Source organism: Cavia porcellus, unplaced genomic scaffold, assembly GCF_034190915.1.
Source record: "Cavia porcellus strain 051 isolate PalLab524CR breed Dunkin Hartley unplaced genomic scaffold, mCavPor4.1 scaffold_16, whole genome shotgun sequence".
Taxonomy (NCBI): domain Eukaryota; kingdom Metazoa; phylum Chordata; class Mammalia; order Rodentia; family Caviidae; genus Cavia; species Cavia porcellus.
Genome location: NW_026947499.1, coordinates 49,285,320 through 49,304,139, shown reverse-complemented (window position 1 = coordinate 49,304,139; position 18,820 = coordinate 49,285,320). Strand labels below are relative to the sequence as shown.

The window sequence follows — 18,820 nt, the reverse complement described above, 5'->3', positions numbered from 1 at the left end:
AAAATTCACCATAGATATTGAGGTTCTGATTATTTCCTTTCTAGGCCTTGTTCCGGACAGTAGCCATGATGGTACCAGATTATGCCCTCATTGGAGAGATCTCCCTCTATTCTATGGGGTTCCTGGACTCCAGAAGGTATGTTATACTCATTTTCTAGTGAGTTCTAAAAGCCTTTAAAGAGTGGTTTTTGTGTGTTGGATTCAAGGTGAGTGGCCCATTAGAAGAAAAGAGAAAAACTTGAGCAACTTGCTTCCTACCACTGGCTGATCTGAAAACAGTAAAACTTTGTTCTGGCAGCACTCCTAACTGGGAAATGGCCCACATGCCCAAGAAAGGGCCTCTCACTTAGACTTCACATCTTCCCATCCCTCACTGTAACATGTCCATTCCCTCACTGCTAAATGGCTGAAGGAAAGACTACATAACATGAAATGCTTCCAAAGTTGAAAAGAAAAAATTAATATCTAATTAATTTCACAGTTTAAATTAAATTGTTTTCAATATAGCACTTTAAGTCAAGTGGGTTCTCATTTGAGCATTACCCAATTTTCCAACACACACACATCTTTATGTGTATATGTGCATACAAAACACATACACCAAGAGTTATGACTAATCATTGAAATGATTGTCTTAGTTACTTTTTACTTGTGGCTTGGACAAAATACCCAACACCCAAAATGAAGGAAGTAAAGGTTTATTTCTTACAGTTTTTAGAGGTTTTAGTCCATACTCAGTTAGCTCCAAGTGGCAGGGTGGCATGGCAGGCCGCCATCCATGGCTGGCTGCAAACAGCAATCACTAAGAGGCAAGAGAGAAAAACATACCTCCTTCCTTCTGATATGTCATATGCTGGCTCCACCCCTAGGCAGGTGTAGCACTCACACCACCAATCTGAGCACTAGACAATGAACCAATCACAAATGCTAGATTTGGTTGTGTCCACAATTACATAAGGCTTAGGGGCCACTAACATAAACCATGACAGTGAAATCTGTGGATCTATTCCAAATTTTACATTTTTATTTTGTACTGTCTTTGCCATAATCAACTGATAGCTAGAGGAACACAGCAGATGTCGACACAGGTGAGTAAATGGGTGTCTTGTTTGTCATTCAAGGGACTTCAGAAATTCTCAGTTGAATGTATTATGCTTCCAAGGTTAAGCAGTTTCCTCCATTAGATGAGTTTCAGTTTATTTTTTCTATGGAAGGCCAATATTACATTGGGTTGTCTGTTCAGTTCTTTTATCTATTTAATGTTAACCTTTATCTCAGACAGCTACATAAAGTTTAACCCTGTTTTGGTACCGGTGAGCAACACAAAGTCTTCGTTTTTAAAATCAATCAGTTTTTTAGAAGGATCTCCCTAACAGAATTATATATTAATACATTATTTAGAATAAACTTGATCCTAGGCATGTGTGGAAGTGCACACTTGTAATGCCTGCACTCCAGAGGTTGAGGTGGGAGGCTTACTCTGAATTGAAGGCCAGCCCGGGCTACATGAACTCAAGGCCAACCTGAACAGCATAATGAGACCCTATCTCAAAAGAAATAAAACAGGGGCTGGGGATTTAGCTCAGCAGCATAAGCGCCTGCCTTGCAAGCAGGCAGTCGTGAGTTCGATCCCTGGTACCGATAAAAAGGAAAAACTCCAAAAAGAAAAAGAAAAAGAAAAAGAAAAAAAAACAGACTAAACCTAATCCCCACAACCTAATGGCTTGGCATGACAAGAGTTTATTTTTTATTCCTCAGAAACCCAAAACAGATGTTTATGATTAGAAGTGATTCTCTCCCAAAGTATGGTTCCAAAACACTTATAAGTCATACCTAAAACATAGGGATGGAGAATCTTATGGAAGAGATTTTGGTGATCCAGTCCCAGATGTGGTATATGCCGCTCTCATTCACATTCCACTGTCTAGAATGCAGTAGTGTGGCTTATCCAAACACTATGTGAGGCTTGGAAGTGTGGATTAGCCGTGTGTCCAGGAAAATTAGGAAATGGTCATGCACCTAAGTATACATATGTTATGTGCTGAGTATATTACATTTTGAATTGGTTTTCTTAAAAAAGGAAAATAGATATTGACCAAATTATAATGATACAGAGGTGAAAGAAATGAGTTTCCATTCAGTAACCATTAGTCCCACTCTCCAGGGATTAACATTGTTGAATAGCTTGATAGATTCTCTCAAATGCATGTGTATGCACTCATATGCACACCCATTCACATACTTACATGAGAGTATATAATGTTACTTTATGCACAATACCTGGTGCACACATATGTGTACTTTTTAACTCTACCTTTGAAAGAGAATTATGTTTCCTTACTTTATTATGGTATTTCTGTTAAAGACTTTGAAATGATAGACCCTGTCCATCAAGTCTGTGGGCAAACCTAGTTTCTGAAGACAAATGACAAGGATCTGTAGACATGTCTTTGCCCTCCTCCTAGTCTTGCCCAGAAGATTGTGGCAACATACCGCCTGTGCTCTGAGCAACTCTCCTCCCAGCATCACTATGACTACGGCATGCGGGCTGTCAAGTCTGTACTCACAGCTGCTGGCAACCTGAAGCTCAAGTACCCTCAGGAGGATGAGAGCGTCTTGCTGCTACGAGCCTTGCTTGATGTCAACCTGGCCAAGTTCTTAGCTCAAGATGTCCCTCTGTTTGAGGTATGCAGTGGTTTGAGATCCCAGTTAAAGACATAAGCTCAGCTGCTGAAGATAAAATGTTTTCTTTGGCACTCCACATGTCTTCTTCCATCGTCTGACAACCTGTCCTCTCTCATTCCAGCCACCTTCTCTGTGGCCTCATTCTCTCCCTCCAGATGTTAAATGATAATGAAAATAACAAGCATCCACGTCTAGTTTCCAATTTTAATTTTTAAAATGGTGTTACTAATAGAATAATATTTGCTGTTGAGTTCGAGTGCATGTTTTATCTACATCTTTTCCCTAATTGATTTAGTGATTTAAAACCTATCTTCCTTACCAGGCTGTGAACTCCATGGAGACAACAACCATGGCTATCTTACTCATCCTTATTACAATGACTAGAAGATACTACTGTGTATTCATTAAATATTTGCTGACTTTTAAAATTATTTGAGAGGGAAAACAAGATTAACAGTGTTGACATTTACAGTTTTAGATGAGTTTTGATGCAAGCAAATGAACTTTGGGCGTTTTCAAACATTTCTGCTGTCTAGAGATCTTGTTTTAGGAAAATATTGAGATTATATAGCTGATACTTCATCTTTTATTTCTTTATTCTTGTTATCAGGGAATTATATCAGATTTGTTTCCTGGGGTTGTACTTCCAAAGCCAGACTATGAAGTTTTTCTGGAAGCACTGAACAATAATATCAAAAAGATGAAACTCCAGGCAGTACCTTGGTTCATTGGGAAAATTATCCAGGTTAGTTTCTTGTATCTATATGGGAATGTGTCCATTTTACTGTCTGCAGGAAAATGGGACTGGACTGACAGCAATCAGAGGTGCTTGAGTAGAGATGAAGCTAAATGATCACTTAATAATCCATTCCGCCTTCAGTTTTTTCCTGGGAATTGAAATTTTTTTAAAATTTTTGTTTATTTACTTTCAGTACCAGAAATCAAACTCATGACCTTGTGCTTGCCAGATGGGCACTGTGCCACTGACTTATGTCCCAGGCCCTAGGAGTTCAAAGTTTTTTAAAAATTTTTAAATTTTATTTTAAAGAGAATAAAACCAAACAAAACCAAACAGAATAAAGCCAATCAAAACAAGAGATTGACAGTGATAGAGGATTTCAAAACAAGATAATAGGAAATCAACAATGGCTACTACAGTGCCTCATGTTATCTTCAAAATAGCTGCACATACCATAAGACATAATAAAATCAAACAAATCACAACAGAATAAAACTCATCAAAACAAAACAATGAAAGTGGTACAGGTATCTTTCAAAAATAAGATAATAGGATATCAACAATGGCTACCATAGTGTATATTGTTATCTTCAAAATAGCAGCCCATACGTCAGACATAGTAGTATAAACAGAATAAAATCAAAACAGAATAAAACCAAAGAAAACAAAACAGTGAAAATGATACAGGACTTCAAAACAAGGTAATAGGAAATTAACAATGGCTACCACCTTCAATTTTTAGACACTTCCTCCCCTTTCAGCTTCACAATATCTATTGCACATTTTGGATTCCACTAATTCTTTCAGTTTTTTATACTAAGGAGACAACACAGTGTTTATCCATGTGAGTCCAAACCATTTCAGTAATGAGCATCATCTCAAGTTGCATCCATTTACATACAAGAGCCTCAAGGTTATCCTTCTTTATAGTTGAGTAGTTCCATTTATAAGAATACTATATCTTTCCTATCCATTCCATGGTTGATGGGCAAGCTGGCTCTGTTTTTTTCTAGGTCCCTGTCACATGGATCATTTTCTTGTCATCTCCAGCCTTCAGTACAATAATTTTCTTTTGAGTCAAATGTGTTTCTTGTATACAACATACTAATGGATCCTGTCTCCTGGTCTACTCTGCCTGTGTTTCTTTTTATTGCTGAATTGAGGCCATCTACATTAATGGCTATGATTGACATGCACTGGCTTATCTCTACTATACTATCCTCCTGCCATTGGTCCCCCACTTTTCCCTTTCATTCAACCGCCTGCCCTGCTTAGTGATCCCCCTCTGCTGCTGTTTCTGGGACTGTGATCATCTTTATCTCTTTCTAGAATATCCTTCAGCATTCTTTGTAAGGTTGGTTTGGTGGTCATGAATTCCTTCAGTTGTTCTTTGTCATGAAAGTATCTTATTTCTCCATTAATTTTGAAAGATAGTTTGCAAGGTACATCAATCTGGATTGGAATTCTTTTTGTTTCAGGACTTGAAACACTTCACTCCAAGCTCTCCTTGACTTGATTGTGTTAAGAAGTCTGCTATGATTCTAATGGGTTTTCTTTTATAAGAGATCTATTTCTTGTCTCTAATAGCCTTTAATATTCTGTTCTTGTGCCGAATTTCTAGGATCTTGATTATTATATGTCTGGGGGTAGATTTATTTTGGTTATGGCTGGTTGAAGTTCTACATGCCTCACACCTCACTTGTCTGTATGTCACACACTTGGGAAGTTTTCTACTATTATTTCTGTAGATAGGCTTTTTATGTCATTTGTGTTGATACCCCACCTACCTCCACCCTCATTTTTTTGCTGGAACCTATCATTCTTACATTATTTTTCTTTGCACCATCTTGCAGCCATCATGTTATTTTTAAGAGATCTTTCCTTTCATGATCACTAGCTGCAATCCTGTCTTGAAGGTCTGAAAGTCTATCTTCAGTTTCTTTCAAGTGGTTTTGCCACATTTCAATGGAGGTTTTTTTTGAGATTTTAAGAATTTATTATTAGCAAAGATACAAGTTTGCTAAAAACTATTGGCAAGAAAAAAGCATTTCTCTATATTAGTGGTGAGGATATAGATTTGTTGAACCCTGTTGGAAGGCAATTTGGAGATATATAAAATAAATGCATAGGCTCTGACACAGAAATTCCATTTGGGAGACTTTTCCTTTTTCTTTTTGTCTTTTTTAAAATTTTAATTTAAAGAATAAACAAAACAGAAAACAGGTAGAAATAATACATAATTTCAAAGAAAAAAATAAATGGTAAGAAATCACTAGTTGATGATTACAGATTGTCTTCTTACAAATAGTTAATCAAGATACTAAAGTGGAGCATGTAAAGTGGGGATTCAAACAGTGAGATTGCAAACAGTTTTGTTCAGCTATTCAACAAAAACTTAGAAATATGGTTATCAATCCTATACACTTAGACATACATGCAGTTATCCATATCTTCAATTATGTTGAGATTGAACAAATCCAAGCAGACTAATATCACTCTGAACAAAGAATAATACTATTGCTGGGTTTCACATTATGACACTTTCAGGATCAGCACTGGGTATTTTAGTGTCTCTTTTTCTTCAAAGTATCTGTTCATTTCATCATGTGTCATAAGATCAGTTCTCATAAACTGTTTATAGATTCTACACATGCATGAGTCTTAACATGTATTTCTATTCTTTCTATATTAGAGGCAGAAACAAAACAAAGCAAGACAAAACAAAATATATTCCTATAATGAAATGAAAAAAAAACATGTAAGACCATTGTACAAAGAGTTCTACTATCCTGTGCTGTCTCTTGTTATCTCCAATAGAATTGGCTATATCATCAGACATAGTATAACTGAATATATCAGTACATAACAGTATTAATAAAAACACAACTCTGTATATAGTATAGAAATTCAAAAACCAGCAGTTATCAAACCAGAATGTGTATCATAGAGTCTTGTCATCTTCAGTGTAGTTGCCTATACTCTTAGACTTGATACTATCAATCATATCAGTTTTGCATAAAATTTTCTCTGCCTCATTTTTGTTATGCTCTTTTTTGCCATCAGTTGTCTGTTTATCTTCTTCCTTCTGTTTTCTGCTCCATGCATTAAGGCCTCTCTGCCACTGTTTCTGGAATCCTAGTACTTTTCTCTCTCTCTAGAGTGCCCTGCAGTATTCTCTGCAGAGCTGGACTGGTGGTTGTGAATTTCCCAACTTCCTCTTTGTCTTGGAAGCATCTTGTTTCTCCATTAATTCCTAGAGACAGTTTAGCAGGGTATATCAATCTGGGGTGGAGGTTATATTCTTTCAGGGCTTGGAATATTTCACTCCAGTCTCTTCTTGACTTGATGGTTTGTGTCGAGAAGTCTGCCATTATTCTGATGGGCCTTCCTTTATAGGTGATCTGTTTCTTGTCTCTAACAGCTTTTAATATTCTGTTCTTATATTGACTTTCTGGAATCTTGATTATTATATATGCCTGGGTGTAGCTCTGTTTTGGTTGTAGGTGGCTGGAGTTCTGTATGCCTCATATATCAGAATATCATTTCCTTTTCCTATGTTTGGGGAGTTTTCCTTAATTCTGTGAATAACCTTTGTAGTTCCTTTGTTTGTACCCCTGCTTCTTCATTCACATTCTTTATTCTCAAGTTACAGATCCTCTTGTCGTCTTCTAGCCTTTGTATTGTTACTGCTTGTTTCCTTGTTATTTTTAAAAAGTTTTCCCTTTCATAATCCCACATTGCAAAACTGTCCTCCAGTTTGGATAATCTATCCTTAGTTTCTTTCGAGCAGATTTGCCATCTTTCCACAGGATTTTTAATTTCCTGGTAATCTCTTTGAATCTGCTTCATGTATTCTATTTTCTCTATATTATTCATCAAATGGTTCTCTCTTTTGTTTCAGTTCCTCCCTTCTTCCACCTGTGTCTGCTTGAAGGGTGCTTAGTATCTCTTTTATTAATCTTCTTATATCTTGCTTTACTTGGCTAAATATTTCATTTTTGAACTCATCTATGAGGTCCCAAATATATCTCTTTATTTCCACTGGCACTGTGTCAGATATTGCATGTTTGCTGTTTTCATTCTCCTTTGTATTTACCTATCCTGCATCAATGTTCTCAGTGTTGGGACCTGGGGACTTTTTGTTGTTGCTTCCTCTTCCCATCTTTTTTGCTTCTTCCCAGAGGCCCCAGTTTCTTTCTTTGTTGGTTACAATTCTTCTGAAGCAAGCTGGCTAGATGACCCTTCTCACTGCTGTGTGCTAGTGAGTTGCAGACAGGGACAGTGTATACTGGCCCCTCCCTCTGGGTCAGTCAAGCTGCTGTGGCCTGCACTACATTACTTTGCACCACCTCCCCTCAGTCAAAGTTCTGAGGCTTCACTGAGTTAGTGTGGTTAGTGTGCACCACCACTATAGGGACTTGATTTTAAATAACCTATTGGGTCTCAGCCAGGTTGTGTAACCCAGGCCTAGCTCACTCCACCAATCCTTTTCAGGAAGGGAACAATTGACTGAAGTCACTGCTGCCCCTTGTACTTGCCAGTCCTGCCCAGTCCCAGAATGTTGTCCACTGGAGCCCCCCTTTCTGTGGAATGGCTCCACTCCCATCACTCACTACAAGTCAATGCAGGCACCCCGTCAGCTCAGCTCTCTCTTTGGCTCACCAAGCCCCAAACTCAAGGTAACTGCACCTCCAGTGAGTCAAAGCGATGGGACATCGGAAGGCTCAGCAAGTTGTGGCAGGACCTCAGATGGCTGGCAAGTCGCCTGCTGCAGTGGGAACACTGAACCTGTAGCTGTTCCAATAATAGCACTGAGACTGTATGTTTGGTTGGTTCTTCTCATCTTAATTTCTTCTTGGGATGAGAGAATCCATCTCCCTCTGTTTGGGGCTTCCCACTCTGTATTATGTTGAAGTCTAAGTTGACTATCTCAGGGAGCCTCTGTAGCTAGTTGTTATCTATCCACCATCTTTGCTCCTCCCTCAATGGAGTTTTTAATTTCCTGGATGTCATGATTTATGTTGGTGGCTCCCAGGCCTCATGCCTTTGCAGTATGCATTTGTGATTGGTTTATTGTCTAGAGCTTAAATTGGTAGTGTCAGTGCTGCACCCACAGAGAGGTGGAGCCAGCATACAATGTAATGGCAGGAAGAAGATGTGTTTCTCTCTCTTGGCAGTTTCTGCCTTGCTGTTTGTAGCCACCATAAACTGTGGACCTGCCATGCCATCCTGCCTTGGAACCAACTGAATATGGACTAAAACCTCCAAAAACTATAAAAAATAACCTTCCCTTTCCCAACTTTGGGCATCTGGTATTTTGTCTCAGCAACCAGTTAAAAGTAACTAAGACACTAGATATCTCTTTTAATCTGTTCATGTACTGTAATTATTTTCTGTATTGTTCATTGAAGGTTTCCATTATTTTCCAATGCTCCTCTTTTTAACCTATATTCTTTAGATATGTTCAGTATTTCTTTCATTATGTTTTCCATTTGTTCTTTTTTCTGTGATATTATTTTTGATCCGATTACTTTTTCAGTCTCATGAAACTATTTCTTTACTTCTGTTGCCATCCTTTCAGAAATTTCAGGTGTGCAACTTCTGATTTATTCTATTTCTATGTCTCCTAGACTCATTCTACATGGGCTGGAGGTCTGAGATTGCCTTTTGCTCTAGTGTCTTGACATTTGCCTTTGTTCCTCCGTATAAGGTAGTTTTTTGGTCTCAGGTACCTCCCACATTGGCTGCCCATCCTCAATGTAGGGGAATAGGTCAGGCATCTTGGTTTCTCCTATCCTAGGTTCCCAGGGAGTTGTTGGGGTGCAAGGCTAGCTTCCAGGCACATGCAACTACATTAAGGCTCCCCCAACTGGCTGGTTCTCCCCACTGGCACTGGTTCCCAGTCCCTGATGGTGGCTGGTGGGCTCAAGGGGGAGCATATATGTTCAGTTTCTTCTTCTAGTGTTTGCAATTCTGTGATAATGTCCATATTACCTCCTAGAGGTGTGCTGGGTATGGACCTGATCTTGGCCCTAAATGTGGGGGCTGAGACTGGTCTTCTGTCAATAGAGTTCTTCAGATTCCAACTACTGTCACCTCTCAGCTACTTCAGACACTTCCATGTTATTGGCTTCACCCTCCAGAGGCATGTGTATGTCTGTGTACCAAGCTATTGTACTGCATCATGGAGTTCCCATCAGTCTTACATTCTTCCAGCCAGGCCCCCAGCCAGGATGCAGTGAAGGGGCACAGAGTGCAGACTCACTCTCCTCCAGCCGGCCTGCCCTCTGGGCTATGAGTTGAAATTTAAAATCCAACAGTGTTCCTATGGCTGTCTTCCTTAGGGTTTGTTTTTTAATTTGAGAATGAAGTAAAGCCTCTTGGGGCATTAAATTTTTGAATCAGTCAGGCTGTCTCCATTCCAAGTTGTAGAAATTCAACTTGAATTGCCTTAATCAACAAAAAAGGAATTTAGTTACCTAATTTAAAACATGCAAGGATATATTGTTATCCTCAGGTACAGCAGGATCCCAATTTTTTGATAATGTCACCAGGAATTTGCCTGTCATCATTTCTGATTACTACCTCCTTCTGCAGTAAAACTTCATTATCTGGTACCCACTTCTTCCTTTGGTAGCCTCAGGCTTATAGTGTCATGGATGCAATCCCAGAAGAAAAAAAGAACATTCCTTTCAAAAAAAGTGGCTCCAAAAAAAGTGTCAAAGTTAAGTTTGAATGGGTCAGATAAAGTCACATGACCATCTCTGAGTCAATTACAGAGAAGATTTGGACCATAACCAAGTAGAGATAGAATCATCCCTACACACACCCAAACCAACACCATTCCACAAATACTGGCTCCTTAGGGAAATCAGGGTGCTTTTATCAAGAGACAACAGACATGATATTGGGCATGGAAATCACAAATTTCTTTTTTTTTTTTAATTTTATTTAAGGAGAAAAAGAAAAAAAAGCAGAAAAAGGGTACAAGTTATAAAGAATTTCAGAAAAAAATAAACAGTTGGAAATCACTAGTTAATGGATTACATATTGTCATCTTAGAAATATTTGTTCAAGTTACAAAATTAAAGCATATAAAGTGGACATTCAAACAGTGAGACTGCAAACAGTTCTGTTCAATGATCCAACAAAACTCAGTTATATCATTGTCTATCTTATACACTTAAATATACATGCAGTTATATTGTTTAGAGCACTTTCTTTTCCTCTCTTTTGTACAATGACTATTACACATTTTGGGTTTTATTACTCCCACAGTTCTTATTACTTTTTTGGAAGAGAGTAAAACCAAATGTGACATAACAGAAATTAGTCGATCAAATCAAAAGGGTGGACATAATAGATAATGTAAAAACATAATACAAGGTGATCAACCATGGTTACCATAATGCCTCCCGCTATTTCAAATAGAATTGCCTATATCATCAATTATAATAAAATTGAACAAAACAGTAAAGAACGAAACCAACAAAACCAAAACATTGGAGACATTACAGGTCTTCAAAAGTAGATAATAGTCTACCAGAATGGGTGTCATAATGAATCCTACTATCTTCACAGCTGTTGCCTAAACTTTCAAACCTGGTACTATCAAGCAAAACAGAATAGAGGAATATCAGTCAAAACAAGATGGTGAGAGCAATACAGGGCTTCAAATTAAGTTAATAGAAAATCAGAGTGGGTTACTATAATATATCCTGCTATTTTTTAATTTATTTTCCCTTAATTAAAAGGATAAAAATAAAAAAGTAAATAATAAATTGGAGATTGAGATAAAAGGGCATAACAACAAAACAGCGCAGATCAAAACGTAACCATTTAAGCAAAATAGTGTTTCACCACAAGATAATCCCGACATAAAAGTAGTTATCATATTGTCTCTTTCCTTGAAATCTTTGAGTATAACTTCATATACTGTAGCATCAAATATATCAAAACAATGTAAAACCATTGAAAAGAATGACAGTATTACAGGGTATTTAGAATCAACTAACAGAAAATGAATAGTGGTTTCTGTATAATCTCATCTATAAAAGTTTTTATTTATACTATCACATAGAATAAAATCCAATAAGATACAGCATGTTAAGACCTATGGAGACAAAAGAACAAAAGCTTGATGGGACTTCAAAACAAGATGATATTAAATCAGCATTACCTATCATGATGTCGTTTTCTCCAAAATAGCTGTTCCTATCATCCAATCTTCTCTGCCTCATTTCTATTGAGCTCTTTTTCTGTCATTAGTTGTCAGTTTGTCTTCTTCATTTTGTTTTCTGCTCCATTCATTGTGGCCTCTCTGCCACTATTTCTGGAATCTTGATATTTTCCTTTTTTAGAATATCCTGCAGTATTCTCTGTAGAGTTGAATTGGTGGTTGCATATCCCCCTAGTTCCTCTTTATCCTGGAAGCACCTTGTTTTTCCATCAATTTCCAGGGATAGTTGTGCAGGATATATCAATCTTGGCTGGAGGTTATTATTTTTCAAAGCTTGAATTATTTCCCCCCACGCTCTTCGTGATTTGATGGTTTGTGCTGAGAAGTCTGCTGTAATTCTGATGGGTGTTCCCTTGTAAGTGATCTGTTTCTTGTCTCTGACGGCTTTTAATATGCTGTTCTTATATTGGGTTTCTGGTATTTTGATTATTATATGCCTGGGTGTATCTCTGTTTGGGTTGTAGGTGGCTGGGGTCCTGTATGCTTCATACATCTGAGTATCTTTACCTTTTGCTAAGTTAGGAAAATTCTCCTGGATTATTTCTGTGAGTAGCTTTTGTAATTCATTTGTTTGTGTCCCTACCTCTTCTTTTATGTTCTTAATTCTTAAGTTATAGATCCTCTTATCATCTTCTAGTCTTTGTATTATTGCTGTTTGTTTCTTTGTTATTTTTAAGAAGTTTTTCATTTCATGCTCCCATATTACAAACTGCCCTCCACTTCAGATAATCTATCCTTAGTTTCTTTCAAGATGTTATGCCAGTTTTCGATAGAGTTTTTAGTTTCCTGGTAATCTCTTTGAACCTGCTTCATGTATTCTATGTTTTCTCTATTTTCTCCATCAAACAATTCTCCCCCTTTTTTCTGTTCTTCCATTCCACCATCTGTTTTTTCTTGGGTGGTGCTTAGCATTTCTCTAGCTATTCTGCTTATGTCTTGCTTCAGGTCATTAATAATTTCATTCCTGAACTCATGTATGAGGCTCTGGAGATAGCGCTTTATGTCTATTGGTGCCGTGTTTGCTATTGCCTGTTTCTCAGGATTGGGGGCCAAGGAGCCTTTCTTGTTGCTCCTTCTTCCCATATTCTTTGTTCCTTATATATGCAAGTGTATATAGGAGGCCCAGCTTCCTTCCCTGTTGGCCACAGTCTGATTGAATTGTGCCAGCTAGGTGTTCCCACCCACTGCAGTGCACCAGGGAGTTACGGACTGGGCAGCCTATGCGGGGCCCACCCCTCCAGGTCAACCTACTGAAGGCTTCACTGCTAGGGTGCACCTCCAGGTGCTGGGACCTGGGTTGTGCTAGCCTACTGGGTCTCAGCCAGCAGCGTCATGTAGGCTAGGCACTGCTCACCAATCCCACTTGAGAGGGGGATATGTGACTGAAGTCACTATAGCACCCTGTTCCGGCAAGTCTGGCCAGTCCCAGACTGTCCTCTGTTGGAGCCTCCTAGACCGTGGAAGAGTCCCAGTTTCCCTCACTCACCATAGGGTCGATGCACAGCTCCTCACCCATCCCGCTCTCAACTCCGTTCAACGATTCCCGTTCTCAGAGCTTTCGCGAGTCTCTCTCCCTGCTAAGCCAATTCAGACACAGCAGCGGCGGTAGGAAACCCAGATTGTGGCTTCCAATGGTGCGGGCTCCAGCTTCCACACTGAGGCTTTATCTGTTCCTGTTATAGCACCAGGATTGCATTCCCAGTTGGTTTCTCTCAGCCCAGTACGTTCTTGGGTCAGCAGGGTATATCTCCTCTTGCTTAGGATTCCTCACTCCGCACCTTTCCTGGATTCTAAGCTGGGTCTCTCAGAGAGCCTCCGTAGCTGCTGCTATCTGTCTGCCATGTTCTCCTGTAAGTTGGAAATCACAAATTTCACTATAGTTCTGCACCTGGACAAACTCCATGAAGCTTTATGCTAATCTCAGGGTTCCCCTTTTGGATTCTTTTCTATGGGAAATACAGATAAATTGAATGAAATAGATCCCAAGTATGCAGTAATATTTTTACAGAACCACAGACCAAGTGACTCATATGGTCTAACCTTTAAAAGCAAACTTGGGGGGCTGGGGATTTAGCTCAGCAGCATAAGTGCCTGCCTTGCAAGCAGGCAGTCGTGAGTTTGATCCCTGCTACCGATAAAAACAAAAAAGACAAAAAAAAAAAAAAAAAAAAAGCAAACTTGGTTCAGAGAGACAAAAGATTTGGGTTTAAAACAGACCCAGGTTCAAATCTCACTCCCATGAATATTTTGCTGTAAGATTTGGGGTAAATTACTTTATCATCTCTAAGCCTCAGTTTCCTCCTCTGTAAAATGTAGGGAGTAAAACCTTACTCATAATTTTAAGAGAATAGATATGAAAAAAGCTAAATACCATCCCTGATATTATACCATTATCATCTCCCTTTCACCTTGGTCATCAACATTGTTATTTCACAAAGTCACTCTGTTAGTTGGAGTAAAGTTCAAAGTTGAACCCAGCATCCCAGATTCTGAGATCAGACTGCTTTATGGTAGAAATAATTTTATGACTGGGCATGGTGATGCACAGCTGTAATCCTAGCACTTGTGAGGCTGAAGCAGGAGGATTGTTGCAAGTTTGAGGCCAGCCTGGGCTACAAAGTGAGCTCGAGCCCTGTCCAAAATGCATAGCAAGACCCTGTCTCAAAAAAGATAAAAAAAGCAAAAGTTTTAAGAGAGGTAATTTCTATATGATTCATTTAACCTAATGCTGAATCCTAGTTTATTTGCTGAATTTTACAGACTGACTAGCCTATTTTCAGCATTTTGTTATGAAATATTTTAAACATGCAGAAAATTTGAACAAATTAAAAAATGCATCTATTTATCCATTACATAGATTTTACAATTCATATTTTATAATACTTGCTTTATTACTTACTTATCTATTCATTCACCCATCCATCCATCTACTTCCCCATCCATCTGCTCACTCATCCATCTACTCATCCATCCATTCAACCATTTGTCCACCTATCTACTCATCTAGCCAGCTATCTTCCTCATGTATTATAAAGATATTGCAGACATACAGATAAATTTTTATATAGATTAGTTCCAATTTTCAAAAAACAAGCTAATGTTTTTAAAAACAAGACATGTGAAACTACCTGTCCTTTTATACGCAGATGTTTTGATAGTCAATTTCAGAGTGTGAAAAGAGAAACTGAGAGCAACTGAGTCTGCCTTCTCTCATTTCTGATACATAGTCCACTATATTCACCTCTATTCAGTCTGAAATATCTTTCAAACATTGATGGTTAGGGATTTGTTGTTCTTTCTGTGCTCTGTTTCCAGCACCCAGAACAGTGTCCTAGCACAGGGTAGATGCTTAACGTATTTGCTGAAGACATATGACCCTTTCTCTACTATCCACACTGTCACTACTTTCATTTAGACCCTCCTTATTGCTTACATGCAAGGTGTGAAATAAGACCTTGATCTTTAAAAGATTTATTTCTCTGAAGGACTCACAACTTGAAGACAGGGCACAAAGTTGTACATAAATATAAATGACCAAAGCATTTATTTCAAGTATTATAGGTTGCTAATCACAGACAAAGAGGATTAATCTGAAAATTCATGACATGGGCTTCCACATGACTAGGTTCCCAAGAGTAGGGACTAAAACTACTCGGACTGTTGTTAATATCTTTAGCATGGAGCTTGATTTAGAAATGTGTTTTCATCTTCTGAGAGTTCTAATCAAGTCAGGATAGCAGTTTTAGGTCTCTAGAGTGGATGTTTCCAATAAAAGTGCAGTAGCTAAAATGAGGACTTTCTTTTCCTTTTAAAAAGTAAATGACATTATAAGAAATTGTTGTGAGGGCCAAGAACCTCCCTGGCAAGCCCAAGGTTCTGAGTTTGATTCTCAGTACCAGAAGAAAGGAAGGAAGGAAGGAAGGAAGGAAGGAAGGAAGGAAGGAAGGAAGGAAGAAGAAAGAGAAATTGTTGTGGATCATAGTTGCCTTTCTGTGCTGTAGAACACCAGAAATAATTCCCCCGGGTTTATTTATTTATTTTTTGTACCAGTAATCTAGTGTGTCTCTATCCTCCTTTTTTTCTACCATCGCTAACCTCTAGTGACCGTCATTCTACTCTCTAATTCTAGAGAGATCATAAAAATGATGTTTGAGAATATGGAAATGCTAATTTTAATTACTCTGATTTGATAATTACATATTGAGTATGTATATTATCATATCCTACCCCATAAATATGTACAAATATTATGTGTCAGTTAAAAAAGTTAAAAAGAAAATGACAATGGGATAATGAAAAGACTAGAAACATTGAAGTCAGAAGGCTCCGTGTCCAAATCCTAGCTCCATCACTGAGAAGCCTGAGTAAGCTTGGGCTCAGTGTTTTTATCTGTGGAAGGTGGTTAATGATACCTAGCAGACTAAATGTATGTTTTGGACAACCACTTGATACTTAGCACATAGACAGGTGAAGAGAAAACAGCATCTTTCATCCCTTAAATAATGTGAGTCACACATGTATTTGTTTATTGAATAGATATTTAAGCAATAGATCCCTAAAGGAGTACAATTCACCAAAGTTAGAAGTGTCTGTCAAAATTCCATTTTTTTTTTTTTTTGAGACAGGTGCAGTTCAGGCTGGCCTTGAGCTCACTTTGTAGCCCAGGCTGGTCTCAAACTCGCAACGATCCTCCTGCCTCAGCCTCTCGAGTGCTGGGATTACAGGAGTGTACCACCACGCCCGGCTCCAAAATTCCATTTCAAGCCCTTATTTCTTCATTGACTTTTAACTTGCAGTATGGAGAGGTTTACGATGACTAACTTATATATCTCTTCCCAGATCTATGAGATGATGGTAGTAAGACATGGCTATATGATTGTCGGAGACCCTATGGGAGGCAAGACATCTGCTTATAAAGTGTTGGCTGCAGCTCTGGGTGATTTATATGCAGGTAAAGCTCACATTCTTGGCTTCCAGGGAGGACAGGACTTCCTGCTCAGTCAGCTGGCTCGGTGAAGATGATGCCAGACTGTGAGTTTTGCCAGCCCTGAATTATGAAGTCAGAACTAGAAATAGAACATGGCAAAGACTTCTGCAGGCAGACAGTAAAGGGTGGGGGCATGAGGTATTTCTAAGAAGGCACTTATGTGCGTGACATTAAGACTGGAGGAAATTCTCAAATGCCGAACAGAAGTTTCTACAACAGTTCTCCAATGAGAAGGAAAACCCTAACATTGGCCTAAATAAGATTAGTCCAAAAGCAACCCGCGGCGTGGTCTCTTCTCTCTCCTCACATCCGACCCTCTGTCTCCCCTCCCCTTCTCCCTCCTCCCCCTCTCCTCCCTTTGCCTTCTGTTCCTTTACCTTCCTTTGCCTTCTCTCCTCTTCCCTCTTTTTCTTTTTTTCCACCCATACTGTGCATGTGCTTGCATAATGACTTCAAGTACTTTGTTTAAAATTGTTTTCTAGTGACATTTAATTATTAAATTGTCCTAGAGTTTTTGAGGTTTTGTTTTGGGGGCTAACAACCTTTAATCTGATTTGAACATTTCAAATTTAAGTATGAAATAATTTTGACATTGGACTATACTTCTAGAAATTAAATGAAGAAAAGGAAAGCTAAATCACTGTCAGAATTCTATAGCAATCATTCTTTATTTATTGCATGGCTCACCTACTCCAACCTTTTCTAACTTTGATGAATCATGTAAAAGTGTCATTATTTTCTGCTATTAAACATAATGCTGTGCCATCCATCAGCCCAAATATGTGCTTCTCAAGGGACAAATGACACTTACCAAGCAGTTAGGAGAAGGATTTCAAGGGCCAAACTTCAAATAGAGAAAATAACCATCATTTTTCAGAATCTTTTTACTTATTGATTGTTTCATTATCACAAACCAAAGCTAAAGTTCTTCAGTGGCTATGCCAGCCAAGTACATAATGGGGGCTGACAAAAAGTCATCACTTTTCTGTCCTTCTGATGTGTGTGTATGTATATATGTATGTTTGCATGCATATGTGGTAGTAAAGACCAAATCAAAGACCTCATACATGTAATCAAATGTTCTACCAGTGAGGTATACCCCCAGTTTGACATCTCTCTTCTTTAATGTTCGAGTTCTCTTAGGTCCTATCAGATTTCTTTAGTCCTGGATCTAACCAGCACATTTGCCCTGTTGGAAATCAGAGTCAGAAGAAAGTGAAAAACTAATGCTGTAATAACCCAACAATTTAAGATATAATCTACCTGGGTACCCAGGGTTTATTAAGACTAAGCACATATTTTATAAAGACTCTTTAGGTTACATATTAGCAAAGGCTAATTGGTCTTTGGGATGGTATTAGCTTTCTTTTATATTTTGGTCTCACCAAAGTCTTTATAAATGACACATGTTGGACCTTTTCACCCAGCCAATCAGATGGAGGAGTTTGCTGTGGAGTACAAGATCATCAACCCCAAAGCTATCACAATGGGGCAGCTGTATGGATGCTTTGACCCAGTTAGCCACGAGTGGACAGATGGTGTCCTAGCCAATGCTTTCCGGGAACAAGCGTCTTCAACGTCTGATGACCGCAAGTGGATTATATTTGATGGACCAGTAGATGCTGTTTGGATTGAAAATATGAATACTGTTCTGGATGATAATAAAAAGGTAACTACCAGTCCATAACTTTTTCCTGGGTAAAGTATAGACCCTTTTATTGAAATGAGTGCCTAGTAGAAAGTTAAGAGAAACAGCTCCTTGGTTTGCAGGCTACAGGTAGGGGGAAGGCAGAAGGAACCCAGGAATAGATAACTGGATTTGTATAGACTTTTGTAAGCTTGTTTCAGTGGGTTATTTTTCCCTTGGAACACACTTACCTGTACTAGAAATATACAGTTTACATTTAGACAAATTTTTCAGCTTTGTTGGTACATGTTTACAATATTCAACATTTTTTAGATTTACAACAATTATTCCCTTATATTTTCTATTAATACTAAGTAAGATTATTTATGAAACTCTAGCTTGTATCAGTTATGTTGAATAAAATAAATAAATGAGTTTTGTAGATGTAGATTTTAAAAAAGAAAAGAGCTAGCAAAAAACTAATGATGACATCTGCTTTCATTTATGGACCACTTATTATATCCAAGTGCCAGACTAAATAAT

General features: G+C 38.3%; 1 protein-coding gene across 1 annotated transcript in view; it reads left to right on the top strand.

Annotated features, from left to right (window-relative positions):
* Dnah3 (dynein axonemal heavy chain 3) overlaps nucleotides 1–18,820 on the top strand; it is a 177,684-nt gene that overhangs the window by 87,572 nt on the left and 71,292 nt on the right. The window contains exons 34-38 of the mRNA XM_063227087.1: nucleotides 45–136; nucleotides 2,466–2,685; nucleotides 3,296–3,430; nucleotides 16,503–16,614; nucleotides 18,078–18,319. Of these exons, the coding sequence (XP_063083157.1) occupies nucleotides 45–136; nucleotides 2,466–2,685; nucleotides 3,296–3,430; nucleotides 16,503–16,614; nucleotides 18,078–18,319 (801 nt within the window). The remainder of the gene's footprint in view (nucleotides 1–44; nucleotides 137–2,465; nucleotides 2,686–3,295; nucleotides 3,431–16,502; nucleotides 16,615–18,077; nucleotides 18,320–18,820) is intronic.